The sequence below is a fragment of the Lampetra fluviatilis genome, chromosome 39, assembly GCF_964198595.1.
Source record: "Lampetra fluviatilis chromosome 39, kcLamFluv1.1, whole genome shotgun sequence".
In the NCBI taxonomy this organism is placed as follows: Eukaryota; Metazoa; Chordata; class Hyperoartia; order Petromyzontiformes; family Petromyzontidae; genus Lampetra; species Lampetra fluviatilis.
This window is the reverse complement of record NC_136313.1, coordinates 9684490-9709026: the sequence shown is the minus strand read 5'-3', so window position 1 is coordinate 9709026 and position 24537 is coordinate 9684490. Positions and strand designations below refer to the sequence as shown.

Sequence of the window (24537 nt, the reverse complement as noted above, 5' to 3'; positions counted from 1 at the left end):
TGTAGCCCGCATGCCCAGCCACCGCATGCCTAAACAGCTTTTGTTCGGCCGGATTGAGGGGGCTAAACGGGCGCGGCACGGGCTAGAGAAGAGATGGAGTGATGTGGTACAGGAGGACGTGGAGCTGAGTGGACTTGCCGATGACTGGTACCAGCGGTGTCAAGATCGGCCTCAGTGGAGGAGGCTCGTGAAGGACGCTACTGGGCAGTTGGAGGCAGTTGCCCTCCAACAACAACGGAGGGCGGAGTAGCGACTCTCACAACAACGAGCGGAGCGCCGGGTGGCTAAAGCACAGCAAGTTGGCACAGTAGGGGGCACAGGTGGTGCATCAGCCAGTCATCTCGGTCATCTCGGTCAGTCGACCCGTGGCACCTGGGTCTGCCCCGTGACCTCCTGCCAGCGGGCGTTCGACACTTCACGTGGCCTCAGGGTGCACATGGCCTGGCACAAGCGTCGTGGTGACGTCACCGCCACTTAGTGGCGAATGGCGGTTGTTGTTGTGTTTGTGTGTGTGCCTCTTGCGAACTCTGCTTTACGAACCCGGTGACATTCTATTCCTAGCCATGACTGACATGAGTGGTGAATTGATATCAGAATTGGTGCTGAGCCTCCCTTTCGGTGGTCAGTTCGGTCTTAATGGAGTACCTGGTGCGGTGTGCCAACATCAGCATTTGCAGAGACAAAGGCGGCCGGCCGTGACACGCTTGCCACGCCACCAATTTGTGCTCTTTTTTTGATAGACGCTCGCGAACACTGCTTGTGGTTATATGCTCAGCGTCAAATCCACTACTACTTTTAAGAGGCAGCTGAAGGCCCCCGTCCGTTCCATCGGCCATATGAGGCACTGAATGCGAGTAACGACTGGGAATTGCCTTCCTTCTTGTGAAAACGTATGCGTTTAGAAATTGTATATTATCATTTTCTTTACATAGAATTCTCGGTTTTCTTTTCACGTGTCCCCTGGAGCAGTGCATAATGATGACCAATGTATCCATAATAACAAAAAAAGATTTATTGTTTGATTTATTATTCCGATGATTAACAAAAGCTTGTTCTGCGTGTGATGAATGTGTTTTGGTGCTCAACATAGATGCAGCTAACTGTGCTCGTAAAAGCAATTTTCTACAATTCGTGTGTGTTCACACGTTACTTGACCCCTCGCGATTTGAAAGAATTGCATGACTTTTATTGAAGCATTCGGTAAAAAACCCGAATGGTCGACTGGACAGTGACGACCCACTGAGCAGCCAACAGCAGCGATGCTCACCCCGCCTTGCCCATTTGATGCACACACAGCCGGGCGGTGCTTCGTGCCTTGGCCGCCTTCCCGGCTGCCTGTCGTCACACTTGTTTATCTCGCAGTGTAAGTCGCTCGCAGGGGGGTTACGCCATTAAGCTGCATGCGTGCGTTTGTGTGGCGAGCGGTGGCGCAGCGGTTAGCGCATTGGCGGTGGGCGTGACGACGCGTGTCTGCGTGCACTGCGGGGAGCAGCGGTCAAGCCATCAGCGCGCCGCGCTCTGAGCCCGCCTACCCGATTTCGATTCCTGCTCATGTCCAACACCGGTGACGATTTTCTGAACCCAGTCCTGGGCCTCCTCTAGGTCCACTCCGCCACAAATGATTACCTGGTGCGGTGCGTAAACATCGCCACTGTGGAGACAAAAGCGGTCGGGCGCGGTGCTGGCCACACCGCCCCCTCGTGTGCTACGCCAGCCTCCATAGGTGCTCGCTAACAGCACTCGCCCCAACAGTCTGTTAAATGCTCCATGGGGGATCTTTGTCTTTGTGTAATATTATTTATGGGTGCGAGCCAACTGAGATGCATTCCCTCTCAGGAGAAGGAGACCTGGGTGGAAAACTAAGCGTCCTTCCTTTAAGCGGCGGTGCTTGAGAGTGTGTGTGCCTCTTGCAAGGTCGATCTGGCAGTCACCGCAATTAGATATTTGAGTGAAACTTAATGAGATTAATTTACAGGGGCTGCGTTTGTTATTGTGTACATGGATATATGTGTGTGGAGCATAATGTTCCTGTTTCATAGCGCGAGTGTCATACGTGGTTGGCCCTTTCTCTATGGCGGCAGGGTGGCGATGCAGTGACGACGCTTGTGCCTGACAGCAAGAAGGGGCCCGGGTTTGGTTCCCTACTGTGGCGTCTCTCCGCGTGGAGTTTGTAAAAAAAATTAACCGGCGGTGTCGCCGTCCACCGGACGATGTTGGCATTAGCAGGATCAGAATCTTTATTTATCACGGAGGAATCCGATGATTAACCACATTAGCAAATTGGAGTTTCCTTCCTGCAAAAAGAAAACGCTGAAAATAAACAAACAGGGTAACTATTAAGCTAGAGCGAACTTTTTTTTATTTTACCAGATAAGGCCCACTGAGCTATACAGCTCTTTTTCTGAAGCCCACAAATGATAGCTCAAGGCAGTGGCATATTATGTGGACGTTTATGGCATACAAGTCCTCCAAACACACGTTTCTAAACGTGGAGGGTAAAACCAGAAGACTCGAATAAATATCCACGAGACCACAGGGAGAATACACAACCTCCAAATATACAGCAGCAGCAGCAGGCGTCAGGGTCGGGATCGAACCCACGACCTCCTGCGTACCAGGCGAGGTAGTTAACATCTCCTAGCCACCGTGCCGAGATATTTTCAGGCCAACTGGTGTTGACGTGAAAAATGACTCAATCGAGATTACAGAAAGTCGGTGAAGTTCATCCTGTATGTATGTTGAACTTCTTTTGCACCGTACACAGCGCACCGTGCTAATCGGAGGTGAGGAACAAGAGCGAAATAAAAGAATACTGCCGTGTTGTCTTGTGCTGCTGCAGGTGATGCCGTGTTGGAGAACTTGGTGCTCAAAGAAAATGCTTTGGTAAGGATCGCACGACGACAAACTCGTATGCTCACGTCTACGCAACAGTAAGCATGCACACAAAGACAAAGATCCCTCGTATAGCCTTAACAGACCTTTGGGGCAAGTGCTGTTAGCGAGCACCAATTAAAGCCGGCATGGCGCACGAGGGGGTGGGTGGCCAACATGATACACAGCTGCCTTTGTCTCCCCTGCACTGATGTGTACAGAGTGCACCAGATATTCATTTAAGGCTGATTCGACCTAGGGGAGGCCCAAGACCGGTTCATATATTCGCCACCGATATTGGTCGTGAGTGGGAGTTGAACTGGGGTCGCCGAGTTCATGACGCAGTGTGCGACTCAAGGTGCTGTTAGCGAGCACCTAGATACAAAGACAAATATTCCCCTATAGCCTTAACAGGCTTTTGGTTGGTGGCATTTGCTGTTAGCGAGCACCTATGAAAGCTGGCGCGGCAAACGAGGGGGTGAGTGGCTAGCACCTCGCCCTGCTGTGTTTGTCTCCCAAGTGGCAATGTTTATACACCGTACTAGTACTCATTTGACGCTGAGTCGACCTAGGGGAGACCCAGGACCAGTTCATATAATCGTCACTGGTGGTGGCCGTGAGCAGGAACCGAACTCTGGTCGCAGATTCGTAGCACAACACACTTAACCACTACACTACTGCTCCCTGCCTGTATACGCACACATGCATGCTCACACACACGCACAAATAAACGCACACACTACACCCGCAGTAATAACCAGGGCTGCCTGCCTGATTTGAACCACGAACTTTTGCACCAAGTGGCGAACGCGCTACTGTTGGACCACATTCCCCGCCCCTGTTATCTGCCCTTCGGACTGTACGGCGAGTGACATAGCGCGGCACAGAAGAGGCCCGCGGCTCCCTTCTCGCATAGCTGGGCTGCCGGCCCGAGCTATTTTAGTGAGACCGGAAAAGCTTCTGTTTCCCGAGGCCAGGGGCTGCTGTATGAGAGCACTGGCCTTGCCAGAGCGTGCGCCGGTATGCGGGGCAGTGCGGCTGCCCCCTCTCGCCTCGTTTACTGGCTGGCCCGTGATTGAGTTGCTCAGCCCAGTTAGGGGCTGGTTGCCCTCACCAGCTATCTATCGTGGGTGTTTAAACGATTGTCTGGCTGACTAATTGCCCATCTGGTGGACGTGTGTATGTCGACACAACAATGCACAGAGGTGTGCTCTCAAGGAGCAGGAAGGCAAGACTCCCTCCCATGTTTTGATGGCTCTTATAGTCATTTACAGAACCGGTTGGATTTGAATGTTTACTAAATTATTAAACTATCCTATGAGACCTCCTTTGCCAGTAGCAAGATATCGTAATAGGTTTTTACCCTTTTTCTGGCACAAAAAACAGACACCTTTATTTATACAAGGGGTCATGTTTGCAATAACCACAACACAAGCAGTCAAAATGCAAACAAAAAGAAAAAGAAACAACTCTGATAATGATATGCGCACTGTCCTTGAAATTGATTGGTCCACACCCGAGATGGCTTTTCTTAGAGCCTAGTTTCAAGGACAGTGCATATCATTATCAGAGTTACACTATGAGATCTCTTTTACCAGTGGCAAAATATAATGGTAGGTTTTTACCCTTTTAACTGTTTGCTTTATTGACTACTTGTGTTGTGGTCATTGCAAACATGATGCCTTGAATAAAGGTGTCAGTTTTGTACCAGTTAAAAGGGTAAAAACCTACCATTATCAGAGTTGTTTCTTTTTGTTTGCATTTTGACTGCTTGTGTTGTGGTTATTGCAAACATGATTTCTTGTATAAAGGTGTCAGTTTTTTTTGCCAGATAAAAGGGTAAAAACCTATTACTATTAAACTATTTTTTTTTTCTTTTGCCAGGTAAAGCCCCACTGAGCTATATAGCTCTTTTCAGAAGCAACCTGGCCGCAAACGCTAGCGCTCCGAAGTGACGTATAATGCGGACGTTTATTGCAGCCAAATATTATAAACGCACGTTGATTCTAAACGTGGAGGGGAAAACCGGAGGACCTGAAGAAAAATCCACACAACCATGGGGAGAACGTGCAAACTCAAAATATATATTCGTCAGGGTTGGGATCGAACTACCACCTCCTGTATACCAGGCGACGTATTTAACGTCTTGCCGGATGGCGCCCTTGTGTGTTTATTTATAGCCCTTTAATCGAACCACTGCTGGATGAGGGGCTACCCACGCCTGGCTGCACGGACCATGTGGGTTATTTGTCCAAACTTGAGGGCACTGGGTGGTCTGAGAGTGTCAAGGGGAGGGGAATGTCCATGAACGGTTCTGATGTCACTCACCGTCGATGAGACCTGTGGTTAGATATCGAACTTATGTCGCTCGGTGCGCAGTACATTGCGTAACACAGTGCGCTACTGCTCCACCCTCATTATATTATTGCCAAACACGAAATACAAGTATTATGTAATAAATATACGCATAGACGTGCGTGACTTGAGTGCTTGATGTAATTACTATGGAGGTTACAGAAGGTCAATGCAGCTTACATTTGGCACAAATATCGATTTGAATACATTTTTGCATTGGGCATCCCACAAAAGTTGGAACAGCTGTTCACTCAGAGGGCAGCGCCAGCTGAAAGTGCCAGACGTTTTTAAGTGTCATGCTAATCACAATGTTTCCACCAAACACGGGCATCTGTTATTTGTTAACACATTTGACAGCCGAGCAGGGGAAGCGTACTGGAACCCGAGTGAGATGGAAATGAGTGCCAAGTTTATTGTAGAAGCTCTCAGACTTGGCCTGCCTGACATGTGCTGTCTATGTCAGTTGAGCGCGCGACTCGCGAAACGTCAGGATTTTGTTGTTGCGCAGCTATGAATGATGCGAGTGGGCTTGACAGTGTGGGTGTGTGTGTGTCAAATCGGCCTCAAGTGAGTACTTGGTACGTATGTAAACATCATCACTGCGGAGATAAAGGCGGCCGGGCGTGGTGTTGGCCACCCACCCCCTCGTGTGCTGTGCCGGCCTTCATAGGTGCTCGAAAACGGCACTTGCCCCAACAAAGTTTGTTCAGGCGATAGGGGGGATCTTTGTCTTGTGTGTGAGATTCTGAGGATTGAGGTAGACACGCACAGAGTTAACCCTTCCGTCCGTCTCTGTCTGGCAGAGTGAGCTGGACGTGCCGTTCAAAGTCAAGGTTGGGCACATCGGTAAGTGTCAATATCATTGCGTATGGCATTGCCATTCTCTGTCCACTGCTAAATAGCAGCCTCCCTGACTTGGTGCTTTTGTTCTATTGCATTTATTTTATGATTCCCACTCCATCGGTAAGTCGATGAATTTGGCATCACAGTTCGATTACAAGAATCAAGTTATTTTTAGTTTTGCGCTCCAAAATCATTGACCCGAGTTTGATTCCCGGCCACGGCTAACATCAGAGACCAGTCGTATATCTGCTCCTCTCCTAGGCGTACCCTAGGTCTACTCAGCCTTAAATGATTACCAGGTGCGGAATGTAAAACATCAGTTCTGGTGAGACAAATGCAATGCTAGCCCCGCAGTGATCTCGCGCGCCACGGCGGCCCTTCATAGGTGCTCTCGAGCAGCACTTGGCCCGGTGGCCTGTACGGCTCTACGGGGGGCCTTTGTCTTTGTGTCTGCGTCCCTCTGGTGATGCCCTGCCACGGCCACCCTGCCGCTGCCTCCCGTAGGGAAGCTGACCCTGAAGATCCCATGGAAGAACCTGTACAAGGAGGCGGTGATCGCCAGCCTGGAGGGCGTCTACCTGCTCGTGGTGCCCAGTGCCAGTGCGTTGCCGCCGCCGCCACCGCCGCCACCTCCCCTTGTTATCCATGATGTCATTAATTGTTTAATTGTGTTTATTTAATTGGAGACAATTTGTCCCTTTTCCCGTATTTTATCCTGATTGTGTTACCGGTGTGTGTGCTTGTATGTGTGCATGTGCGTGCATTCCTGCGTGTGTGTGCCTGCATGCATGTGTGCACGTATGCGTTTGTTCATGTGCGCACACGCGTGCATGCGTGCGTATGTCTTCGCGAGTGCATGCGTGTGTGTGTGCGCACACCTGTGCGTGTACGTGCGTGCGTGAGTGTACTCGTGTGTGTGTGTGTGCGTGACTTGCAGGCATCAAGTACGATGCGGAGAAAGAGGAGAAGCAGCAGTTGGAGCTGAAGCAGAGGGAGCTCCGGCGCATCGAGGAGGCCATGATGAAGGCAGCCGAGCGCGGTGAGGGGGGCGCGGTGCGGCGCAGGGGGAGACGTCGGTTAGCGGAGGGCGGTGAATTTGAACGAAGCGTTCAGAGGTGCATGGAGGGAACGTTCGCAAGTGAGAGACGTCTTGTCGACCGTGGGTAGGAGGGTCGGTGGGATTGGGCAGGACATGTCGCGAGAAGCTGCGATGGCCGGCGGTCGAGACTAATGATGGAGTGGCAGCCCAAGGGAGGGAACGCGCCCCGAGAGGGAGTCCACCGCGGAGATGGAGCAGGCAAATCGGCTCGTGTGCAGGTGCTAGGTGTATTGTTATATTGCTGGACCGTGAGCTTGAGGATGGTTTCTTCCTGCAGTGGATTGATGGTGGCTTACGACAATATCGATTAAGGTGCACAATCAAGAGCTCGCAATCAAACAAGCTTGGAAAATGTTAGGGGTGGGCTACAGAGGGTGGCCGCATTGGAACGCACAGCATCTTGGGAACACACAGCATTATGGGACATCACTTCGCAAGAAGGGAGAGTGCTGAATTGGGCAAGGCTGAGGAGATCAGTGGTCGGTGATAATCTAGGTCAGTAGAACACAAACACGGGGATGATGAAGGCAGTAGCAGAGAGTTGGGGGGGGGGGTGGAAGGGGGTGGGGGTGGGAGGAGGGCGGTAGCGGTTGCGACATCTTAAAGCAACTACGGTTGCTGCAATATCGATATTTTGTACGATATACGATCCATAATAATCGTATCGTCCATCTCGAAAAATATTGTTGTACCGTGGCTATCTTTGCTCATTTTAAATCTCAAATACAAGTACAAAGTTACGGCTAACTGACATTGTGATATTCGTCGTATCTTGAAACTCGGCACCGCATCATATCGTTTAAAGCGACATTGCGGTGATGCTCGTAACCAGAGAGGTGGAGGCGTGCAGCGGTGGGCGTGACGACGCGTGTCGGCGTGCGCTGTGGGGAGCAGCAGTGGAGCGCAGCAGTGGAGCGATCAGCGCGCTGCACTACGAACCCGGCGACCCGAGCTCGATTCCCGCTCATGGCCAACACCGGTGACAATTATGTGAACGCAGTCCTGGGCCTCCCCTAGGTCCACTCAGCCACAAATGAGTACCTGGTGGGATGCGTAAAACATCGCCACTGGAGAGACAAAGTGGTCGGACGTGGTGCTGGTCATACCGCCCCTTCGTGTGCCACTCCAGCCTCCATAGGCGCTCGCTAACAGCACTTGCCCCAACAGTCTGTTAAAGGGGGGGGATCTTTGTCCTTGTTACCGCAGAAAACCCGACCACGGTGCAGGCCGACACGTTCACGGAGAAGCTGGTGGCGCAGGTGATCAAAAACCTGCAGGTCACCGTCTCCGGCATCCACGTGCGCTACGAGGACGAGGTGAGCCGGGCGCGGTTGGCGGGGCCATGCCGAGTGTCGACCGCGCGCGTGGTCGACCAGACGAACGGGTTCCTCACGCCCAGTTTAAAATAACGTCGCACCTTACCCTTTTCCACTGGCATATCCGAGCCGAGCCAGCGTGGAGCGCTCCCGCACGGTGCGGATGCTTTTCCGCTGGCTGCTCGATGCGCCGGTCTCACGAGACGTCTCGGTACGCTGAGGATGCGGGGGCGTCACCGCTCGTGTGTGTACGTGTGTGTACGTGTGTATACGCGTGTGTACGTGTGTGTACGCGTGTGTACGTGTGTGTACGTGTGTACACACGTCAAAGCGTAGCCAAATACGGACAAGACTCAAAATCACAAAGGATCGGAGAGAGCAGGTTTGTGCAGCATATGTGTATGTACGTGTGTTCTTCTTTTGCACCGGATGTAGCCAACCGCTCTGATCGGGGGTGTGAAGGAAGGACAACAAACCGAACACAAAAAGCAGTTCTGAAGAAATGAGTTTTCAATTTAGATTTAAAAGTGCATAGCTCCTGTGGCTTCATAATATGGGAAGGAAGATCATTCCAGACAGCCGCAGACGTGCATCTGAAAGCGTGCAATGCAGTGGCAGTCTCTGTTTGATGGCCAGCCAATAGCATTGAGGCACTGCTCGTCTCCTGTAGGAATGTGGAAATTCCACATTCCTACAGCGGGGGTGAGTCTGTCCATGGAACAACCAGTGGTGACTTCCTGACAAAGTGATCATCAACTTCTGTGTATTCATAAAGTGGTACTCATTTGATCAACCCCAGAGGAATGATGATCATGGGCTAAGTCAACCCCCACCAACCAGGATTTGAACTCGTAACCTTCCGGTTGTGATCCACTGTATATTGTTACATACATTGAACACAAATGTTTATCGTTCTATACAAAATGAGTTTTAGCCATTTGTCTAGCACATGGAAAAGTCCCCTTGTGAATTTTCTGAATTTTGGCCAGGAATCAGCTGGCGTGGGTTAGTGGCCAGGCTGATCCACTTTGGTAGGAGCACTTTATGTTGCCAGTGGGATATCTACATGGAGATAAGGTCTTCTGGGAAAGCTTGTTCTGCCATATAAAAGTGACGTCAAAGTGTCTGCTGTTCGTCATGGTTATGAGTACTGTTAACGTGAGCGAGGGCTGTGTGTGTGTGCCTGTGCCTACGCGTGTGGAGCGGCAGTGTAGTAGCAGTTAGCGCTCTGCGCTACGAACCCGGTGACCTGAGTTCAAATCCTGCTCATGGCCAACATCAGTGACGATTATTTGAACTGGTCCTGGGCCTCCCCTAGGTCGACTCAAATGAGAACCTGGTGCGGTGTGTAAACACCACCACTTGGGGGTTGAAGGCGGTTGGGCGTGGTGCTGGCCAACCACCACCTTGTGTGCCGTTCTAGCCTTAATAGGTGCTCGCTAACAGCACTTGTCCTAATAGTCTGAAAAGGCTATACGGGGGATCTCTGACTTTGCTTTGTGTGTCTACACATGTGTGTCTACACATGTGTGTGCATTGTCTGTGTGGTTAGTAGGGTTGCTGTTGTGGTTAGCGCGCTGCGCTGTAAATCTTGAACTGCTTCTGTGTCTCCCCGAGGCCAACTCAGCCCTAAATGAGTACCTTGTGCAATGTTTATACATCAGCACTGGGGCTGGTGACACCATCCCCTCGTGTGCCATATTGACATTCATTGGTGCTCGCTAATAGCACTTGCCAAAACGATATACGTAGGCTGTATGGGAAAGCTTTGTTTTTCATATATATGTGTGCGCATATGCCCGTGTGTGCGTGTGTGCAGATTAACAACGCAGCAAAGCCGATTTCAGTTGGAATCACGCTGCGCGAGCTCAGCTTCAAGGTGAGATCCATATGACGGTCGCTCTTCCCATTGACACCACCCAGCCATTCTCTGTCCACTGCCAAATGGAGGCCCACCCTCCCACTTTACTGCTATTGACACCCCGGCGTGCGGTCTAAACCACCAACGTTTAAATTCCATCGTTGACAACGTTTCTCATAATGAGTTGGTGTTCGTGTTGTTGATCACTTTGTGGGGAAGGCATCAGTGATGGAGCTATGGATAGACTTGAGCCCCCTGCCAAAGGAATGTGGAATTTCCACCACTGGTTCGGGGCTTCAAGTGGGAGATGAGCATCGCCTCTGTTCATTCCTCATTGAAGATAGCGATTTGAGAAGATAGCGATTTACGGTTATTTTTCAGTTGCAATAGAGGTCCGATATTGGCAATGTGGCAAGATGTTAACTCCTCACCTCCGATTAGCACGGTTCGCTGTGTACGGTGTGAAAGAAGTTCAACATACATACAGGAAGAGCTTTACTGAGCTTTTATGTTGCTTTGTGTAATCTCAATTGAGTCATTTTTCACGTCAATACCAGTTGGCCTAAAAATATCTCGGCACGGTGGCGAGATGTTAACTACCTCGCCTGGTATGCAAGAGGTCGTGGGTTTGAGCCCGACTCTGACGCCTGCTGCTTTATATTTGGAGTTTGCGTGTCTCTCTCCACGTGGTCGCGTAGATTTTTCTTCGGCTCCTCCGGTTCTTTGCTCCACATTTAGAATCAACACACGTTTGGACTATTTGGCTGCTATACATTTCCACATGATGATAAGCCACTTGTTTGCGCTATCATTTGTGGCCAGGTCGCTCGCTTCTGAAAAGAGCTGTGGGCCTAACCTGGTGAAATTAAATAATAGTTTTAGTTTGAAGTGTTCTTTGCCGATGATGGCGGTGGTGGTGTTCATGATTTCAACTTGTTTTTCAGACATCAGACCAGAACTGGAAGCCATGCTTATTGGATGACAAGGCCAAGATTTTCTACAAGGTAGAGGGCTCGGGCTGACCTTTGCCACATTGCATCGTCGTTATTGCCTTCACTCATCCAGCAGTGGATTGTCAAAGGAGCTGTATGTGTACCGTGTTGCCATTGAGGGACTGCGCGTTGTCTTGGTGTGGTCTGGGACTGTTTTTCTTGTTTTTCTGGCTTGCCCATGCTTGCATTTGATGTTGAAAAATCTGCAGGAATTTATGTATTGACACAATTAGTATTTATATACGGTACTTAATTTATAATTTATTTTTTGTGACTTTCTTACCTTTTCTCTGATTGGCACTCCTATCGTTTTGTATGTATTGTTTGTTGTTGTAACTTGCGGAACCGCCTCTCCTGGACATCTGTGAAAAAGAGCTTCATAGCTCATCGGATTCCTCCTCCAGTCTAAATCAAGATTCTGATTCTGATGATTCTGTTCACCGCAGCTTGTCTGCCTGGACTGCCTGTCCGCCTACTGGAATGTGGAGAGCACCATGTACTCGAGGGACAACGCGGAGAGGGCACTGGTACGTCCCCACAGGGCGTTTCCGTGTGAACGAAACAATTCTTATATTACCAGGTAAAGCCCACTAAGCTTTATAGCTCTTTTTCAGAAGTGACCTGGCCACAAATGATCGCTCAATGAAGTGGCTTATGATGTGGAAATGTATAGCAGCCATGTTTCTAAATGTGGAGGGAAAAACCCAGAGAAAAATTTACGCGACCACAGGGAGAACATGCAAACTCCAAATATACAGCAGGCGTCAGGGTCGGGATCGAACCCACAATCTCCAGTATACCAGGCGAGGTAGGTAACATCTCGCCACCGTAGCACCCTTTACATTCTTTAGCACTCTCCAATCCTTCCTTCTGTTACGTAAAGATGGTCCAACATGAATGAAAGGTTGTGCTGCAATTACGGACCTACCCCAGCGAAAACAGGCCACATTTATGTCTCTCTGAAATGGGGAGATCACAATAACTCTCGGAGGGACGGTTTAATATGAACAAAAGTTTGGCGTAAGGCTGTGTTGCTATCAGAGACCAACCCGATTGGAAACCAGTCAACTTGATGAAAGGGTTATTGCCCTGTACTTGGAGACACAAGTCAAAGCCCAAAGACTATTCGCATTGGGCTGATTTTCAATCGGCCGAATCCCTAAAACAACACAACTTTTTAACAGTATTTGGTTGCTATTGGATAATTTCTGCAAGAGACACAGAGATTGGAGCACGGTAACCGAGCCCACACACAAAGGTAAAACGTGAGATGACCAGCGTTGTAAAACACGATTGTGTTTGTCTCCTTCAGGGGCAGCTGAAAGACACCGTTGCATCTTCCAAGTTCATGCCCAAGGACTTCTGCTACAGTAAGTGGCCTCGGAGCAAAGCTTGCGCTTTGCCATTAACAGAGGTATGAGGAAGAGAAAGGACATTTCAGAGTGGAAGAAAGAACAAGGCCAATACATGTACAATTTGTGGCTCTCCTTCCTCACACTACCTGTCAATGTTGGGCAAATTCTGACCTTTAAACCTCAAGTTCGAACTAAGGTGGCTTTAGCCCACGCTGCACCCAATCGCGTTGCAGTGATGAAGTAAGGGATTGTGGGTCGAGGCGGTGTAAGTCAGGTCATAGTGGCGGGCTCGTAGGGACAGCCTCAAGAGCCTTCCCTGCACCTGTGCCGTGACCCGTACGGGAATTGCTGAATGAGGGATGTAAAGAATTGTCCTGTGGATGGCGGCATTGACACAGAAAGCACGTTTTTACCGTGGTACGAAGCCCGATTTACGCGCGAGTCTTCTCCGGGTGCTCTGTGTTCTTCTCTCATGCACGGAGAAAACGCAGTAGGATGACCATACGAAGTAGGACCCTCCTGGCAAAACGATCTTGACACTCTGGTGATACTTTCCCGGACCGAATAAAGGAATTGCAACAAGAGAAAAGTTACACAGACTCGCCGCTGATGTTCGCCATGGCTGGAAATCGGACGCGGGTCGCTGGGTTCTCACCACGTTAAACCCCCTCTGGACATTCTAGAATAAGCGTTATGAAACCCGTAATTATGTGAGGACGCCAAATTTCCTCACCATCTCGCGTAGTCGCGTGATGCTTACAGTTTTGCTTGTTAATAAGAATGAGGCTGTGGTTGTCAGAGCCGCTCCGCTTAAATGCCGTTGCATCTCGAAGCGCTGCACATGCGGATTAGTGGCTTGCAGCTCAACACAGATTTGAATGGGGCACCCCCAGGGGTAGTAGCACCAGGCCTGCAAGCGGGCATTAGTCTGCCAGTCGGGGGCAAAGTTGAATGTGTGTAATCCCAAGCGAGGAGTTGTCAGGTAATTTTTTCAAATTTGGACGCCAGCACACAGCGGCCTGCTCTTGCGATCGTGAACGTCCACTGTGAAACGCAGGAGTATCATTACGGTTCGTACACAGCGGTATTAATCGGGGATGGCCGCTCGATTCGAACCGTGAACCTCTTGAACGCGTGACCGCTCAGGCTACGTCGCCGCAAAATTGTCAGGACGAGGTCATTTTCTTAGCGCCTACCAAATGACATTTAGGCATCTTGAAAATTTGTTTTTAATATTTTTTTTTTATTCACATTTTCCGACACATGGTGCACTCCAGCAGTAAACATACAGCTTGACATAGGTCCTACGTGTTCTTACTCATAGAGCCCATCGTTGGAATAGCACAAGGTTGGCTGTGTTTTTTAATAAATACCGGAGAGGTGGGGAAAGAGGGGGGCGGCATCTTGGAGGCATCATTTTCATAATTAACGTCTACTCTGAAGCAGACGATGCGGAGTAATTCATGGTTAGTACGCCGCCGATAATAACCAGGGTGGCCTGTCAGACTCGAATCGCGAGTCTCTGCAACAGGCTGCGTGCGTGCTACCGCTGGGCCATGTCACCGTGAACCTAGCCTGGCACAAGAGGCGTGGTGACAGCAGCTTGTTAGTCGTGGCGGCGGTTGTTGTTGGACGTCACGTTATGTACGTCTCTTCGTCCCCACCCCCTCCCACGGCGCTTGCAGTTTTCCGGCCGATCTCCGCGTCGGCAAAGCTGCGCATGAACCCGAAGGGCGACGTGGAACTCACAATGCCCAAGATCAACCTGGACGTGACGCTGCAGGACATCGACACCGAGCTGTGCCGCCCGCAGGTCAGGGGTTCACGGCCTTGGGGGCACGGGGGGGTGGGGGTCAGTGGGTCGTGTCCGGGGTAGCGTGGGTAGCGACGCACGCCTTTAAAAAAAATTATCTGGGATGTGAGCATCGCTGGTAAACGAGCGTTTACTGCCCGTGCCGAGCGGTGGCGCTACTGGGCCTTCTGCTTGGACGGCCGCAGCCCTTGTGGTGAGGGTGGGGGGTGGGGCCCCCCCCGGGTGGGGCCCCCCCCATGGTGCCGTTTGTCGTGGAGCTCCAGGATTCTAGGACTCGGCGACGGTGAACGAGCGGTGATCGACATCCAAGTTGGGACGGTGCGCGACTGGCAAGGGGGTCGATGAGTTACGTGGAGATGTTGAAATGGAGCTGTCGCACGTAACAGTCGCCTGTACAGCCATGGAGCATTGCCTGCAGCAGGCAGGACAGCAAGCGGGTGATAGACCTATATTGGGAGCTTGGTTATGTGATGCGGGCGTGGTGTAATGGTGAGCAAGCATTATGCACTTCACGTGTCCTCAGTGCGCCCAGCCTGGCAGAAGAGCCACGATGACGTCACCGAGTGGCGAATGGCGGCTGCTTTGTTATCGGTGGCGATGACGACATTGATGATGATGATGTAGACAACGAGGGCACTTTTTTGACTCGACAGTACCTGAGCATCATGGAGGTACTGGAGTCCTACGACCTCATGACCCGCAACCTGCCCTACCGCAAGTACCGCCCCCAAGTTCCCGCCAAGGGACATCCACGTGCATGGTGAGTGGTGTCCCACGCGCCTCCCTCTTTGCCTCCCTCCATCTCTCCGCTCTCCTCTCTCCAGCCTCTCTCCTCGCCTTGCTCCTGCGGCCGTCTGGAACGCTCTTCCTTCCGATGGTCATAAGCCACGGGAGCTATGCACCTTTCAGTCTAAATTGAAAACTCATTTCTTTACAACTAATTTTTGTGTTTAGTTTGTTGTCCTTCCCCCGCACCTCCGATTAGCACGGTTGGCTACGTACGGTGCGAAAGAAGATCAACACACGCACGTAGACACATGCTCCACAGCCATGCTCTCCGATCCCTCATGATTTTGAGTCCTGCCTGTATTTGGCTGCTCTTTTATTAGTGGCTCAGCCAACCAAATTCGATTTGACCTCCAGGTGAGAATTTAAGGGACCAGGACAGGAGTCTCATTTGCAACAGTGACCAGGGTCACCAAAATGACGAACGCAAAACAAAATAACATCAAGTACAGCGATGACGCAAACATAAGTGTCGGAGCAAAAACACAAAGAGCGTCGCATGAGAATTAGAAATTATTGCACGAAACATAAATTAACTCTAGATTTGGAGCTTTCGTGACTGCAAGGATTCATACTCTTAGGTTATTTCGGTAAAGTCACGTAGGTGAAAAAATAATAATAAAAAAATATAATAATAATAATAAATGAAAATAACTAAATGTAATCACGACGTTTCGGAAGCAACACAAGCCTCCGTCATCAGGTGTAACTGCTCCAGTAAAATTACTGTAGCGTGTGAAGGAGTAATTTTACTGGAGCAGTTACACCTGATGACGGAGGCTTGTGTTGCTTCTGAAATGTCGCGATTTAATTTATTATTATTATTTTATTATTATTCTTTTTTTTACCTACGTGACTTTATCGAAAGAACCTAAGAGTACATAAATTAACGTTAAATTATAAATTCCCCGTAGTGTAAGTCGGCTCAGGCAGATAATGTTTAGACTGATTACAGCACAATTAAAATATTGAGTTACTGAAACCTTAAAGAGATATAGTGTGACTATCATATGGATGTACGTATCTATGTTGAACCTTTTCCGCACCGTATGCAGCCAGCAGCGCTAATCGGAGGCCAGCACGGTTGGCCGCAGACGGCAATATGAGGATCACCGCCCCTAATGTTTCCGGTGCGCGTGCCCAGGTGGGGCTACGTGACCAAGGGCGTGCTGGAGGAGACGGTGCGGCGCAACGCCTCGGCGTGGTCCTGGAAGCACATCCGCCTGCACCGCACCAAGCTGCGCACCTACTGCCAGCTCTACCGGCAGAAGCTCACGCAGCGCACGGCGCCCGCCTACCTCCTCGAGGAGCTGCAGGTGAGGCGGTCGCTCCGCTCCGCCGAGTACCGCCCCAGCAACCACCCCCCCCCCCCCCCCCCCGCATGTAGTCATGTCAACTTTCGGAGGACGTCCTCTTAACGAGGCGTGGTCACTTAAAACTTAGAGTATTAACCTACCTGCGTGCAACCTTTGAGCGTTATTCCAGTGCATTGGCTTTCTCTGCGGGTTCTTCGGGTTTCCTCCCGACATGCATGGGGGATCTACGGGTGAAATGCGCCTTATAAATGTAAATTATTATTGTACACTGCTTATTTTTTGTGAAACTACCGAATGTAAATGTATCTACGTTGTCTTCAAAATCGACGTGATTTTCTGCTCCAACGAGCATTGAGGCATTGGTGCTTCTCTCATGTTTACAGCCCCGAGGCATTGCTGTAAACTCCACATTCCTATGGCAGTGTTGAGGTCATCCAATGCACAACTCCCTGTTGACTTCCCCCGCAAAGTGGTATGAATTTTATCAGCCCCCGGGAGATGATGGGCTGAGTCAACCCCCAAACCGGACTTGGATCTCGTAACCTTCCGATTGCGAAGCTGCTCACTCTACCGCCGAGTCACCTGGCGTGGCGAGCCCAAGAGTTGAATTTAGTCGAGACAAAGAGGACAGCGACAACAAAATGATGACACCCTACAGAAGGTGGCTGGCTCGTGCACGGCTGGGGCATGGTGTAAAATTCACGGTGGTGGTGGCGGTGGTGACGTTGCAGGAACTGGAGAAAGATCTGGACGTCTTCAACATTACTCTGGCTCGGCAGCAAGCAGAGGCCGAGGTACGTACATCGGGCTGAGGTCAGCAAGTGGTTTCATGAACCTATCCGTGTGGACGTTTTGAGCGTTCTTCCAGAGTGTGGCATGCGTGGGCTTTCTGCACCGTTTCCACCCGCATGCAGAGCACGCGTCTCTCGGTCTGTGCGAGATTGTGCGTGTGCGAAGCGGTCGCGTTCTGGTTAGCACACCGCGCTTCAGAATCAGAATCTTTATTTATCCTGGACAAGTCCGATCAGCTATGAAGCTCTTTTTTTACAGGAGTGTAGAGTGGGGGTGGGTCAGAAGGTTACAACACCAAAAGATACACGAAATGATTGGAGTTTAAAGTAGAATCAAATCACGAAAAATAAATACGTAAATAGACAAGTACAAATATAAGTACAAATGGCAAACGTATATCAATTCCTGCCGATATATATCTATCAATTCCTGCTACAAACCCGGTGACCTGCGTTCAACTCCTGGCGACGGGTAGCAGCAGTGGCGCGTGGTATCTGAATAGGTCCAGGGGCTCTACTAGGTCCACTGAGCTTTAAACGAGGACCTGGTGTATTGTGTCAACTTTAGCTTTAGGGGGGACAACGGCGACCGGGAATTGTGCAAGCCACGCAGCCCCCGTTGTGTGCCGTGTTCACCTTAATAGGTGCTCCCTAACTGCACTTTCCTCAACAGTTAAGGCAACATGGGTGATATTTGCCCTTGTGTGTGTCTCTCTATGGACGTGTGTGTGTTTGTGTGCACGCAATCCTGTGCGTGTGTGTGTGTGAGGAGCGGTAATGCAGCGATTAGCAGGTCGTGCTCTGAACCCGGCGACTCGGGTTCAATTCCTATTCACGGTCAAATAACAATGATCTGAACCGGTCCTGGGCCTCCCCTAGATCGACTCGGCCTCAAATGAATACCTGGTGCGGAGTGTAGACATCGCCACTAGGGAGACAAAGGTGGCTGGGCATGGTGCTGGCCACCCACCCCCTCGTGTGCCGTGCCAGCCTTCATAGGTGCTCGCTAACAGCACTTTCCGCAACAGTATGTTAAAGCTTAACAGGGGATCTTTGTCTTTTTTATGTGTGTGTGTGAGTGAGGAGCGGTAGTGCAGCGGTTAGCGCACTGCACTACCAACCCGTCCAGTGTCCCCGTTTGCCACTGTGGTGGTTGTGAGGGTGCCATGTGGGTAAACAGCTGACTTTGCATCAGCCCAATGGCATTGCTCACAACGCCACACAGCGTGGCCGTCCGCCACCACAAAAGAGGCGGGGGCTGTTTTGACGGCGTGTGTTTGTGTGCGTGCACGTACGTACGTGCGTGCGCGTACGTACGTGCGTACGTACCTGTGTGATTGCCCGGCACTGACGCAGGCCAAGAAGTCGGGTCTGAAGATTTTCGGCTCGTCACTGGTGACCCAGGGCCAGGAGGAGAAGAAGGAGGGCTGGTTCAGCGGCTGGGGGTGGGGCGGCTGGGGCGGGGGCGGCGCTAAAGAGGAAGCCAAGCCCGACGTCAAGGACCCCAAGTCCGTCACGCAAAGTACGCCATCGCCTACCTGTCGCAACCCGTGCTGTTATGTGCGCGCGTGCATATGCACGTGAACTAACGAGCGTGGGTGTGCGTGAGTGGGGAGCGTTACCTACCCGAATTCTGCTCACGGTCAACACCGGAGATGATTATCTGAACCAGTCCGGGACCTCCCCTAGGTTTACTCAGCCTCAAATGAATACCTGATCTGATGTGTACTCATCGCCACTGGGGCGGTTGTGGTGCTGAAGACTCACCGCCTCGTGTGCCTTGCCGGCCTTCAAAGGTGCTCGCGAACAGCGCTTGCCCCAACAGTCTGTTAAGGATATATCTTTGTCTTTGTGTCTGCCTGCTGCAGGCCTGAGCCAGCTGATGACCCCGGAGGAGAAAGCCAAGCTCTTCTCTGCCATCGACTACAGCGAGACGACAGCTGATCGCAACATCCCCGAGGACGTGAGGGCTCGCCTAACATCGCACACTGCCTGACGTAGCACTGCCGTGCTTTCCACCACCTGATACACAGAGAATCCCGTTCTGTTGCACAACGCGACACTTGGCAAGCGCGGCGGTTCCGCCCCAGTGGGGGTGGAGAGAGACTATTGCGTCGCGTTCCCCTGCACGGCGTACCGTGACGTGGGGGCCGTGCCGTGCCTGCGCCTTCCGCAGTACGTCTCGCAGAAGCTCTTCTTCAAGCTCACGAGCCTCTCGTGCACGGTGCGTGAGCGCGACGCCGACCTCCTCAAGGTCAAGGTCACGGACGTGTACGCCGCCATATCCCAGCGGCCCTCGGCGCAGGCCTTCCGGTGAGGTCGCGCGCGGCAGGAGGTTTGTGAGGAGGTTGTGCGGGGTCAAGGGGTTGGTGGGGGGGGAAGGATCACTGGCATAGGCCCTGATGCAAGAAATGAAATGTTGGGGGGGGGCCTTGTCCCTCCTCCTTCCTCTTCATAGCCCGAGGCCCGGGCCCGCCAAGTCACGTCAATGGTTGATGACTCCGAATCTTTAGCCTGAATATCGACCACGAATGTTCTTGTCATTACCCCTTAATCATTGATCCCTGAATCTTGAACTTGAATGTCGATCTTGAAATGTGACCCTCGAACCCTGCATCCTGACCTCTGAATTTTGAACCCTCAATCCTGATCCCTGAATCTTGAACCCTCAATCCTGACTCGAGGAACGTGACATCAAAAATCACGAGTTGGCGGATCATCTTCGTCGTTCTGGTGTCTGTCCTTGCCCCACCTCTGTCCCTGAGCCAGCCTTGACGCCCGCCTGGAGCAGTGCTGGGTGACGGGCCTGGCGCAGGCCGGCAGGCCTCCGCGGCTGCTCACCTCCCAAGGGGTGGCGCTCGTACCACGGCCGCCCGGCTTCACCGCCACGGCCGTAACCGCCGTCACCGCCACCAGCGGCGCCGGCGGCCGTGGCTCGCTGCTGGAGCTGATGTTCGAGACGAACCCGGCCGACAAGAAGTGCGACCAGCGGCTGCGCGTGGAGTCGCTGCCGCTGGAAATCGTCTACGACGCCGTGAGTTGGCTTGCCGGAGAGGAAGCACCGTCCGTTCCGTTGACGCGGACGGCTCTCTGACGTTACGTCATTATAGGCGCGAGTCCCATGACGTACACGTACGTCATAAGTTTTTGACGTACACCTCATCAGAACGGGAAGGGGTTAATGATAATTTTATTTATAGAGCGTCTTTCATCAAGGATCTCAAAACACTGTACAAGACACGGCAGCAGCCACTCGGCGTGAGGATAGCTCATTAAACAGCAAACTAAGAAATGGAAATGGAATACAATTATTATTTAAAGCCATTTGCTGATTAACTATCAGTTTAATAAACAGAAGTGTATAAATACGTGTTATGATGAGCTTTAAAAATGTCCACAGACTCAGAGGTCCCCCCGATATCTTGTGGGAGAGAAAGAGAGAAAGTTCCAGTCTGGCGGCTGCTACAGGGTAGTAGCAGCTCAGTTGCGCATAGACCATAGCCTTGGCCTCGACCGCAGAAAAGATCTGCATACCCAGATGTTAGAGGCCTTGGGCGGACGTTTGGGATGCAGCGTGTCTCAGGTGATGTGTGGGCTGACCCTACGAACGATCACCCACGTGTTTAAAGTGTCCACAAGCTTACGTCCGAAAACGTGGAACTGCCCCTGGGTTGACAGGTGTGCGCACATCCAGCCTCTTGCGTGTCTCACCCCGCCCCTCCCCCCATATGCCCTCTGCCTCCCCGTGCGCCTGCAGGCCACCATCAACAGCCTGGCCGACTTCTTCAGGCCGCCACGCGACGTGCACCTAGAACAGCTGGCGTCCGCCACCATGAACAAGTTGGAGGAGTTCAAGGAGAAGACCTCCACAGGTTTAGATCATTTGTTGTTGTTGTTATGTCACGTGCTTGCTGAGGGAAGTGTCGCAGAATCTCACGATTCTTCTTCAGGAGGCTCCTGCCAAGTTTTCGCAGTCAGGGGGCCGACTATTGCTGCGTGGATTCCAATTGAGTAATTTGGGGTGTCATTTTGTCAAATTTGGAAAATTTCGAACGGGGTGACCTACTGTTGCGAGCGACGTAACGCGACCTTCAACGTCCGCTGTGAAGCGTACGGCGCGTAATATTTTACGGTTAGTATACACCGCAGTAATAACCGGGGCGGCCACTGCAATCTAACCGTGAACCTCTGCAGCAAGTGGCGACCGTGCTACTCCCGGGCTACATCGCCCCAGGTGAACCTAGGGGGTGCGGAGGCGCAAGGGGCACGTGTGGTCGTTTTGGAGTGTTGGCGTTGTTCACAGAACTACCTCTTGAATTATTTTAGTTTCCTCCGTTATCCACTCCGCACACTAGGGGGAGCACACCCGCCAAACCCATCTGGCTACGGGATAATGTTTGGAGCACAGCAATCGCCGAAGTTTTTAATTCTTACAGATGAAATGTAATGAAATTAAGTGAAAAGCAAAACACTTTTTTACGTGCGATCATTGGTGACCGGGCTGCCACCATCAACCCACCGCACTTGAGAACACAATTTAATCACGGGCGGCTGAACCCCAGATATGGAACCCAGGATCTTAGCCGGTGGCTCGTTCGCGGCGATCCGACATCCTGAGCCGCCCGGTCACACTCAATGTCTTCGTCTCACTCTCGACCGTCTCCTCGGGCGGCCAGGGCTGGCGTACATCATCGAGACGCGCAAGGTGCTGGAGCTGAGCGTGGACCTGCAGGCGTCGTACGTGGTGGTGCCGTACACCGGCTCGCTCGCCAGCGCCGGCAGCCTCCTCATCCTCGACCTCGGCCACTTCAAGGTGCCCTGCCAGCTGCCCCCCGCTGCCCCCCGCCGCCCCCTCCACTCCGACCATCCTGGCTATTTCACTCTGTTTTGTGTGGTGGTGGTGGTGGTGGCGGAAGCACACGTGGCCTGTAATCCTCCAGCAATGTGGAGGCAGCAGCGAGGGTTGGTGGATCACCGCACACACCACTGGTGGTGCTGAAGTGGTTATAACTTGACCCTTTTGTTCATCACGGGACACCTTTATTAATTGGCCGTGTCGGGGCGGAGGTTCGTTCGGCAAATCAAAGTCGTACGTTGACGGTGTCCTGTGATCACTTCACCTGGAGTGCGCCTGATCTCGTCGGATCTCCGAAGCTAAGCAGAGTTGAACTGGATAGTTTTTTTTAGATGGGCGACCACCACGCACGGCAGGTTGTTAGAGATTGCTGCAGAGCTAAGTGCTGGGCAACAGATGGCATTGCAGAAAAAATCCACATCTGTGATCTCTTTAAAATGCTCTCCAAGTTCACAAACCCATACTCACCAGCAGGATGCCAGTTGGGCCATGGATCTCTGTGTGAGTCTAATGGTCCCTGTGTAAGTCTGTGGATCTTTGTTGGAAGCTATGGGTCTCTGTCTGTGCGACCCTCATCCGCCAGTCAGTTGACAAAAAGGGCTCTCAATATGCGTGCAGTATGATGATGACATTGAAGACGACGACGAATATGACACGCAGGGGTGACTGGCCGTGCGTGCAGGTGTGCAGCGTCCATACGGAGCACAGCAAGCCCATCACCGTGGGCAAAACGAGCATCAAGGAGATCATGGAGCGCGCCTACGAGAACTTCAACGTGGACCTCACCGACGTGCAGATCCTCTACGCCCGGGCCGGTGAGTGGGTGGGAAGGTCGGGGGAGTTGCGGGGACAGGGTGAGGGTAGAGAATGGCAGCCGGAGAGCAGAGGCACGAGGTGGGGGACGCCTTGCGTGCGTACGTGTGTGTCAGTGAACGGGCCGCAACGTGATCGATTCTTGAATCGCGATTTCTCTGCTGTGAAGAGAAGGGCCATTGCCCGAAACGTCGCCCGTTATATAATTTTGTCGAAGAGCAGTGTTTTGGACGAATGTGTGTTGGTAATTTTTTGGTATTCGTGCGAACGCACTACCGCCAGCGGAGTATCGTAAAAGAAATACATACGTGCGATTCTTGTATCGGATCACCACCGTGGTTCACGCGAATTCATCAAAGCGGGGTTGGCCAAGGTGTCAATTGACCTGCACGTAGCAAGCACATTACATGCCTCCTCACTGCTGGCCATAAGCTCGGGGGTATGGAAGCTGATCGCTCGTTTGCCTGCCTGTCTGCCGTCTGCCCACCCGCCCTCGTCCGTGCGTGTGTCTGCGTGCGTGTGTCTGCGTGCGTGTGTCTGCGTGGGTGTGTCTGCGTGCGTGTGTCTGCGTGCGTGTGTCTGCGTGAGTGTGTCTGCGTGCGTGTGTCTGCGTGAGTGTGTCTGCGTGCGTGTGTCTGCGTGCGTGTGTCTGCGTGCGTGTGTCTGCGTTCGTGTGTCTGCGTGCATGTGTCTGCGTGCAGATGACGACTGGAAATCCGCCCGTGCTCAGAAGCACACGTCCATGCACATCCTGCAGCCCATGTCGCTCATGCTGCAGCTGGCGAGCGCCCTCGTCACGACGGACGCCCGCATGCCCAAGTGGGTCCCGCCCACCTCCCACTTCGTCGCGGCTCAAGCGCCGTCGATCGTCCAAGAAAATCGCACGCTCACAAAACGTGACATCGTCATCGCCACCGTAGTCACTGTAGTCATCGCCACCATCGTCTTCGTTTGTTACTTCTACCATGCAGTGCATCTCGAGGGTCGGCAGCGGCGGTGGTGGTGGTGGCTACGCTGCACGTGGCTGCCTGTAACCCAGCGCTGTAGAGGCAGCGGCGAGGGGTTTCTGAATCCACACGAATGTTGCGAAACTCCCTTCCCGTGGAGGTGCCATACCCTGCCACGCCAGAACACAGGGCGGTGCAGCAAAGATGTGGGCTCTGCGTGTTTTGTCTTGTCGCCTTCGCACATACGGGTTCTCTCCGTTTGCTCCTGTTCCTCCCACATGTGGGCACGCATGCAGTGGTTGATACACCTTCACGTGTTGAGGACCGCAGAGCTTGGGAAATGTTTTGGTGCCGGCTCCTTGCGTGGCTGCACTCGTCTGTGGTTCCTCCTCGCACCTCTGAGCCGTTCTCTCTCTCTCCGTTCGGGAGCAGGCAAATTCTGTGCTCGTTACAATTTAAAATGACTTATCGCTCAGCAAGGAAGTGCTTGAAGATGAAGAAATGCAACATTCACCAAAGCAATG

The 24537-nt window shown here is 51.9% G+C and overlaps 1 protein-coding gene across 4 annotated transcripts in view; it reads left to right on the top strand.

The window, feature by feature from the left end:
• The window catches only part of LOC144945976 (intermembrane lipid transfer protein VPS13A-like), a 114577-nt gene that overhangs the window by 20889 nt on the left and 69151 nt on the right, over nucleotides 1-24537 (top strand). For 3 of the 4 annotated variants that reach the window (XM_078874671.1, XM_078874672.1, XM_078874674.1), the window contains exons 2-22: nucleotides 2840-2883; nucleotides 6030-6072; nucleotides 6574-6669; nucleotides 7007-7108; nucleotides 8375-8484; nucleotides 10304-10363; nucleotides 11290-11349; nucleotides 11784-11864; nucleotides 12650-12707; nucleotides 14378-14505; nucleotides 15159-15265; nucleotides 16436-16607; nucleotides 17339-17401; nucleotides 18755-18920; nucleotides 19267-19361; nucleotides 19575-19711; nucleotides 20168-20432; nucleotides 21156-21270; nucleotides 22075-22211; nucleotides 22936-23068; nucleotides 23768-23885. In XM_078874671.1, coding sequence (XP_078730797.1) covers nucleotides 2840-2883; nucleotides 6030-6072; nucleotides 6574-6669; nucleotides 7007-7108; nucleotides 8375-8484; nucleotides 10304-10363; nucleotides 11290-11349; nucleotides 11784-11864; nucleotides 12650-12707; nucleotides 14378-14505; nucleotides 15159-15265; nucleotides 16436-16607; nucleotides 17339-17401; nucleotides 18755-18920; nucleotides 19267-19361; nucleotides 19575-19711; nucleotides 20168-20432; nucleotides 21156-21270; nucleotides 22075-22211; nucleotides 22936-23068; nucleotides 23768-23885 — 2290 coding nt within the window. Of the gene's footprint in view, nucleotides 1-2839; nucleotides 2884-6029; nucleotides 6073-6573; nucleotides 6670-7006; nucleotides 7109-8374; nucleotides 8485-10303; nucleotides 10364-11289; nucleotides 11350-11783; nucleotides 11865-12649; nucleotides 12708-14377; nucleotides 14506-14782; nucleotides 14943-15158; nucleotides 15266-16435; nucleotides 16608-17338; nucleotides 17402-18754; nucleotides 18921-19266; nucleotides 19362-19574; nucleotides 19712-20167; nucleotides 20433-21155; nucleotides 21271-22074; nucleotides 22212-22935; nucleotides 23069-23767; nucleotides 23886-24537 lie in introns of those variants that run through there. The other variant, XM_078874675.1, reaches the window with a different exon arrangement.